The following is a 6,796-nucleotide window of genomic DNA, read 5'->3' as shown; positions in this document are numbered from 1 at the left end:
GTGTAATTATTGTATCAACATAACAAATCACAGATGTTTCTGATGAGAAGGTATTGAGTAAGTACAGAGTAATTAAAGTTGAAGTCGTTCCTTTAAGATGCCTTAGAAAACAAAGCAAAGGTATATACTTAAGATGCTTGGGTTTAAAGTATATATCAATAAATGCACCTATCATATAATCATAGATCATAGCAGTTACAATATCTCAATTATATGTACCAATGCACATGAATTGATTATTACCGTTGCATATTCCTTCAGTTTTACTATACCAAATCATATCAAAAATAATCTTGAATCCATTCTTTATTTAAAATAATTTTGCATGATTAATTTCTAGCTTAATGATATTGATCTAAGTGAAAGAAGTTATCTAAGGAAGAAAGACTAAAGCATTTTACGATTTGTGTCAATTAATATATAGCACAAAATATGGTAAATGAAAATGGGATGTATAATGACATATCTATGTTAAATTAAGGTTATTTGTTATATGAAAAGTCTCTTATGGCAACAGTACGTGTATGTAATTCAGCGTATTGTTTAACATAATCTAGTTGTGCTATTTTATGGATATTTAATATATACATGGCAAGATTTGAATATAGAATTTTGATATAACATGAAATGCATTTTCATTTTCAAACAGATGGCTTCTAGTTCTAATCAAGATGGAAGCAATGATGTTGAAAATGAACCAGTCCCACAAGGTGAAGAATCTGAAGATCCAAGCTTGGTAAAAAAGAGGCGAAAAACTTCTGCAGTTTGGAATGATTTCCATGAAGTAGACATCCCTAATGTTGGGCGTAAAGCAGTTTGTAACTATTGCAAACAAAAATTTGCAACTGGTGGAGTTAGAGGTAGCACCAGTCATCTAAGGAGGCATTCACAAAATTGCTTGACTAAGAAATTGGACCAATCAGGGAAGAAGCAGACCACTTTAACATTCCAGCCTATAGGTTCTACTTTGAATCCTTTTCTTGCACCTAGAGGAATGTATACCAATGAAAAGATGAGAGAAATTATTGCTACTGCAATTATGAGTCACGAGTATCCTTTCAGTATTGTGGAGGACGATGTTTGGATGTGGGCCTTTAAGTTTGTGAATGCTGATTTTGAGAAAGTTTCGCGTATTACTGTAAGAAGAGATTGTATTGCATTATATGAGGCAGAAAAGAAAAGTCTGAAGGCTTTATTAGGTAGTGTGAACAAGATCAGTATAACCACTGATATGTGGAAGTCTAGTCACCAAATAGCTGAATATATGGTCATCACATGCCATTTTATTGATTCAGAATGGAAATTGCAAAAGCGAGTGTTGAGTTTTGTTAAGGTTCCCCTCCAAGGCGTGGAGTTGATGTTGCTGCTCTGATTTTTAAATGTCTGCAATTATGGAGAATTGAAAATAAGATATTTTCAGTATCTGTGGACAATGCAGCCTACAATGATGTTTGTATAAGAAATTTGAAAAGCACATTAGCAAGAAACACTGACTTAGTCCTTGGTGGACAGCTATTTCATGTGAGATGTTGTGCTCATATATTGAATTTGCTAGTGCAACATGGTCTTAGTCAGATCAAAGGTATCATTGAAAATGTTCGTGAAAGTGTCAAATATGTTAATCATTTTGACTCAAGATTGAAGACTTTCTGTGATATTGTTAAGAAGATGGGTGTAAAAGAAAGGAAACGAGTTGTTGATTGTCCCACTAGATGGAATTCAACATATGAAATGTTGTATGTTGCTTCTAAATTTAAAGATGTTTTTCCAGAATATAAAAAGTGGGAGCTGCATTATAATTATTTGCCATCAACTGAGGATTGGGAAAAGGTTGAAAATGTATGCCATCTTTTAGAAGTTTTCACTCATGCTACTAATGTTATGTCAGGTACTCATTATCCTACAGCAAATTTATATCTTCCTGAAGTGTTTAGGGTGAAACAAGTGATTAATGTTGCAGCTGAAGACAATTATGATTTTATGAGAGGAATGGCAAGGTTTATGAAAGATAAATTTGATAAATATTGGGGGAAATGCAATATGTTGATGGCCATTGCTAGTGTTTTAGACCCACGATGTAAATTTCATATGGTGAAAATTTGCTTTCCACTTATATACAAATCAAAATATGAGGCACAAATTAACATAGATAAGGTGAGCGAAGCTTTAGAAACTCTGTATAATGAATATTCAGCTCTAAGTTTGCAAGAATCATCCTCTGATAGTCAAGTGGGATCTAGCATGAATGTATTCTCTTCTACTTCCTTTACTCAAGTTCCACGTGGCTCTACCTTTGGGTTTGACCAAAGCATGAGCATGGTGCGTGAAGAGGAATATATTCCTACAGCAAAGTCAGAGTTGAAGTCATATCTTGTAAAAGGTGTTTATGAATATCACGAAAAATCTCATCTTTCATTTGATGCCTTAGAATGGTGGAGGAGTAATAGCTTAAAGCATAAAATTTTATCACATATGGCAAGAGACATACTTGGTATACCAATCTCTACAGTAGCATCAGAATCAACATTTAGTGATGGAGGAAGAGTTATTGATGCTTATCGTTCTAGCTTGGCTGAAGATGCCATCCAAGCTTTAATATGTGGTGGAGATTGGCTACGTAATAAGTACGACTTGAAGAAAAAACAAAAGGTATAAATTTAATCAATTTAAATTATTTTATAATTTAATTATATTTGATTAAATTTTAATAGAAATTTGACTTTATTTTTATGTAGAAGGAACCAACATCTCAGCATGTGAGATTGCCTATGTGAATCTATTAAAAGGTTTTTTTGTTTCTTAATCTTGGTTTTGTTGTTTCTATTCTTTATTCTTGTTTTTTTTCTGCATTTACAAATTATTTGCCAACTTATGTAACCTTGGAATTGTATTTGCACGGGAGAGAATATGAAGATAAGTTTTTGGCTACTCTTGTAGTCATCAAGATGTGTTTGTTGTATACTGTAATTATTTTAATTTACATAATATGGATTGACTTGTTAGATCTGATGAAATATATGTTATTTAGTTTGAGCATTTTGTTTTTGACAATGACTTAAATGCAGATTGTGATAAGTTATTGTTGTGATTCATGGTTCAGTTTGGACATTAAAATTGTGATTTTTGTTTTAACAATAAAATTTGAGTATTTTGTGAAATTGATTCATGGTCTACTTAGAAATTAAAAATTAACAAGCCAACAAATCGAGCCAAGTTATTTGTTTTTTTATAAATAAGCCAAGACAGGCTAACAGTTAGACTCATATTATGCTATCGGACCAGGCCAAATTGAAATTTTTTGGCATAAACTTGGACTTTACGAGATAAAGCTCGGCCTAACCCAACCCACTTTCACCCCTAATGTTCAGTGTCAAATTGATTATTAAAACACAAATGGTAAATGTAACACCCCGTTCTAGAACCGGTTTGTTAACATCGCATTATGATATTAAGCGCAGTTACAATCACATGGGTTCAATTAAAATTCGGATAAATTTTTCATTTTAAAACATACCGAACTTATAATACCCAATTTCGTGATCATAACCATATTACCTTGCGGAATCAGATAAATTAAGCTTAACATCATGTTCTTATTCCATTTTTAAACCATTAATTTACTTCCTATTTATTTCATAAATTCTACTATATTGTATATCTCTACATTAGCTACGAGTGGCTTCAAACCGCGCTCAAATCGGAGAACTGTAGCCCACGTTATGACAATTTGAAACAGCACAAGAGGGTGTTGGTCACAGGCCCCGCGCACTTCAGCGCGCTACCGGGCGCTCAAGCGCGCGTTATCGGGCGCTAAAGCCTCCATCTGGGCGCTTAAGCGCACGGAGGCAGAAAGCATCAGGTATTTCAATGTGAATGGGCGCTTAAGCGCGCATCAGGGCACTCAAGGGCGCTATCCTGGGCGCTTAAGCTCCCATTGGGACGTTTTAGCGCGCAGAGACAGAAGCATCTCCTCCTTCAGTGACTAAGGGCGCTTAAGCGCGGACCAAGGCGCTCAAGCGCGCAACCCTGGGCGCTTAAGCCCCACTCTGGGCGCTAAAACTCGAGGGGACAGTAAGCATCCCATCTTTCTGCAGCGAAGGGCGCTTAAGCGCAAGCCAGAGCGCTCCAGCGCGCAATCCTGGGCGCTTAAGCCCCCACTTTGGGCGCTCCAGCGCGAGGAGGCCGAATGCATTGGCACTCACAGGGGCAGCAGGGCGCTTGAGCGCGCTCCTGGGCGCTTAAGCGCGCTGCCAGGGAATTCCAATTCCCACCTTCTTCAAGTCCAAGTCTAGGGGAAGATGCATCCCCATTCCAAACCCCAATTGTCCATGCCCCAAAACTAAATCCTAGCACTCATCCAACCTCTCCTCATGAGATCTAGCTAGAATTTGGGCAGCATAACCTTTGTTTTCTCATCGTTTCCCAATTTAAACAAAGGGTACCTAATTGATTTTCAGCCCAACCAATTCAATAACTCAATACATAACAAGCATGCATATATTGAATTTCAAGTAGGCATCATTTACAATACATATCTATTACAAATCATGGAACTTAGCTTACAAAACACTATGATCATTCCCTTGGCTCCCATCAACAAAAGAGATGACCAAAGGCATGAGCATAGGCTAAGTCCATTCCAATATACAAATCATACATCTATCGATGGTCTATGATTTACAATCCTATACATGTAAGCTACAAAACAACATGTATAATATCAACATCTAGGATCCTCATGCATATGCTAATCCAAATATGGCCACTTGCCACCAGAGGCTCCTGCAGCATCCTTACCTGAAAGGGGGTCCCAACAACACGGGGTGAGATATACGAATATATCCAGTAAACCAGGGGTCCTTGGAGCATCTCTCCACCCCACAGTTCCATATCAGTGTAATAGCAATAACAATAATAATGCAGTAAATACATATCTATGCAAAGTGCAATAACATCTCCAGGAGAAATCCCTCGAGCTCTCAAGCTGTCCTAAGGAAACTCAGATGCAAATAGTCCTACTGGCCAGCTAACTACCAAGTATGATTTACGCATCGTCATGCAACATACCAACATAGGGAAACACCATCCTATGCCACACCAAATGCATACACATACGTATAACAAAGTATTACACTATTTTATTGCATTTATATACACTATAACTACCACTACCCTCTCAGGGCTTGGTGGAACAATCAAGGGAATTACACCCAAGGTCCGAAGGCTTACCTCAATGCTTCAGTCGACCTTTGTTCTTCACCAACAGTTTCAACAATCAACTTTTACAAACATACACCTATACAAGGGTAATGCAATTAACATATTGCATTCAAGGATAACTCATCATCATCAATCCAAGCTATCCTATTCATACCACAACACAAGGATGAACTTACCTATTTCAAGGACTAATCCATCTCCATTGCTTGCTCCAAAGGTTGGTCAATTAAGGTTGATCCAATTGCCTCAATCCTAGACAAGGATACAATCAATGACCAACCAAACAATGGTTCAACAATGCAAGAAAACTCATAACCAAGTGTCATATTCTTGCAATTTTCCAAACCTACTCATTTGACTACTAAGCTCATTTCTAGCATTTTTCATAACATCTACTAAGTCTCAAACTTCCTAGAGCATAGCCAATTTAATCACATTTCTATGAAAACCCTAATACACTATTCACAAACCCTAACTCATGCAAAAATCTAGGGATTTAGTGTGCAAAGTAGTGGAAACTTACCACCAATGACCACACAACGATGCGATGAGCGCTCCCCAAGCTTCAATGGAGAGAATCACCCCAAAACCCCAACTCTCACCAAAAGGGGCGAATTTTGGAGGGTTGATATCTCTCTCCCCAATAACTCCCACTCAAAACAAAGCTAGGATTATGAAAGAGGGGAAGAATCTAAGTGGTTTAGGCTTTTGAACGGATGAATTTGGTTGAGATTTGCTCTCTCTTTCTCCTTCTTCTTCTTTCTCCTTCTTTCTCCTTCTCTGGTTGCTCGACGAAATGGGGTGGGAAATGGGGCTCTTTTGGCTTTTAGTCACTTAACATTGGTTAAGTGGCTTTAAGCGGGTATTGGTTCGTCTATCTGTTCAACTCCAATAATTACCAAACTTTACCCAAAAGTCCGGAATATTATTCTAGGAACATTTACAATTTTATTTTTATATTTTGGGCACTTTCGCCAGTACCCATTTATACCCCTTAATTTTCACTGAGTACACTTTTTAACTCCAAAGTGACTCAAATTCATTTCATTAAGCCTTATACTTAACTTTACTCACTAAAACATGTTTAATTAATTAATTACACTTGATTTACTAATTAATTAAGATGGGTTATTATAGTCACCCCACCTTTTAGCGATTTTGTCCGCAAAATCAAGAACGTACCTGTCCTTAAACTCAGGATACTGTCGGAGAAGCTCGTCTTCCCGCTCCCAAGTGGACTCTTCAGGCGTCCTTCCTTCCCACTGGACTTTCACCATAGGAATAGATTTATTTCTCAGCTTCTTCTCATCTCTTTCAAGTATCTTCAGTGGCCCAATAGGAGTCTTCAAATTCTCCCGGATTTCAACATTATCAGGTTGAACCACATGAGAAGTATCAGCTACATATCTACTCAGCTGAGAAACATGAAAAACATCATGCAAATTTGATAATTGAGGAGGTAAGGCAAGCTGGTAGGCAACCGGTCCCACCCTACGAAGAATCTGGTATGGTCCAATAAATCTCGGATTCAGCTTCCTCACTCCCAGGGCTCATCCAACACCCGTAACCGGTGACA

At 37.5% G+C, this 6,796-nt stretch overlaps 1 protein-coding gene across 1 annotated transcript; it reads left to right on the top strand.

Annotated features, from left to right (window-relative positions):
- Positions 1–649: 649 nt before the first annotated feature.
- LOC133295607 (zinc finger BED domain-containing protein RICESLEEPER 1-like) lies at positions 650–2,649 on the top strand (the record flags this gene model as incomplete). The annotated part of the gene is made up of 2 exons (XM_061494445.1): positions 650–1,346; positions 1,439–2,649. Coding segments are annotated over exons 1-2 (1,908 nt in total), but the record flags the coding sequence as incomplete, so codon positions are not given.
- Positions 2,650–6,796: the final 4,147 nt, after the last annotated feature.

This window comes from Gastrolobium bilobum, unplaced genomic scaffold, assembly GCF_033153095.1.
Source record: "Gastrolobium bilobum isolate Gb01-03AN ecotype WA unplaced genomic scaffold, APGP_CSIRO_Gbil_v1 utg12007, whole genome shotgun sequence".
Classification (NCBI taxonomy): Eukaryota; Viridiplantae; Streptophyta; class Magnoliopsida; order Fabales; family Fabaceae; genus Gastrolobium; species Gastrolobium bilobum.
This window is presented reverse-complemented; position numbering and strand designations above follow the sequence as displayed.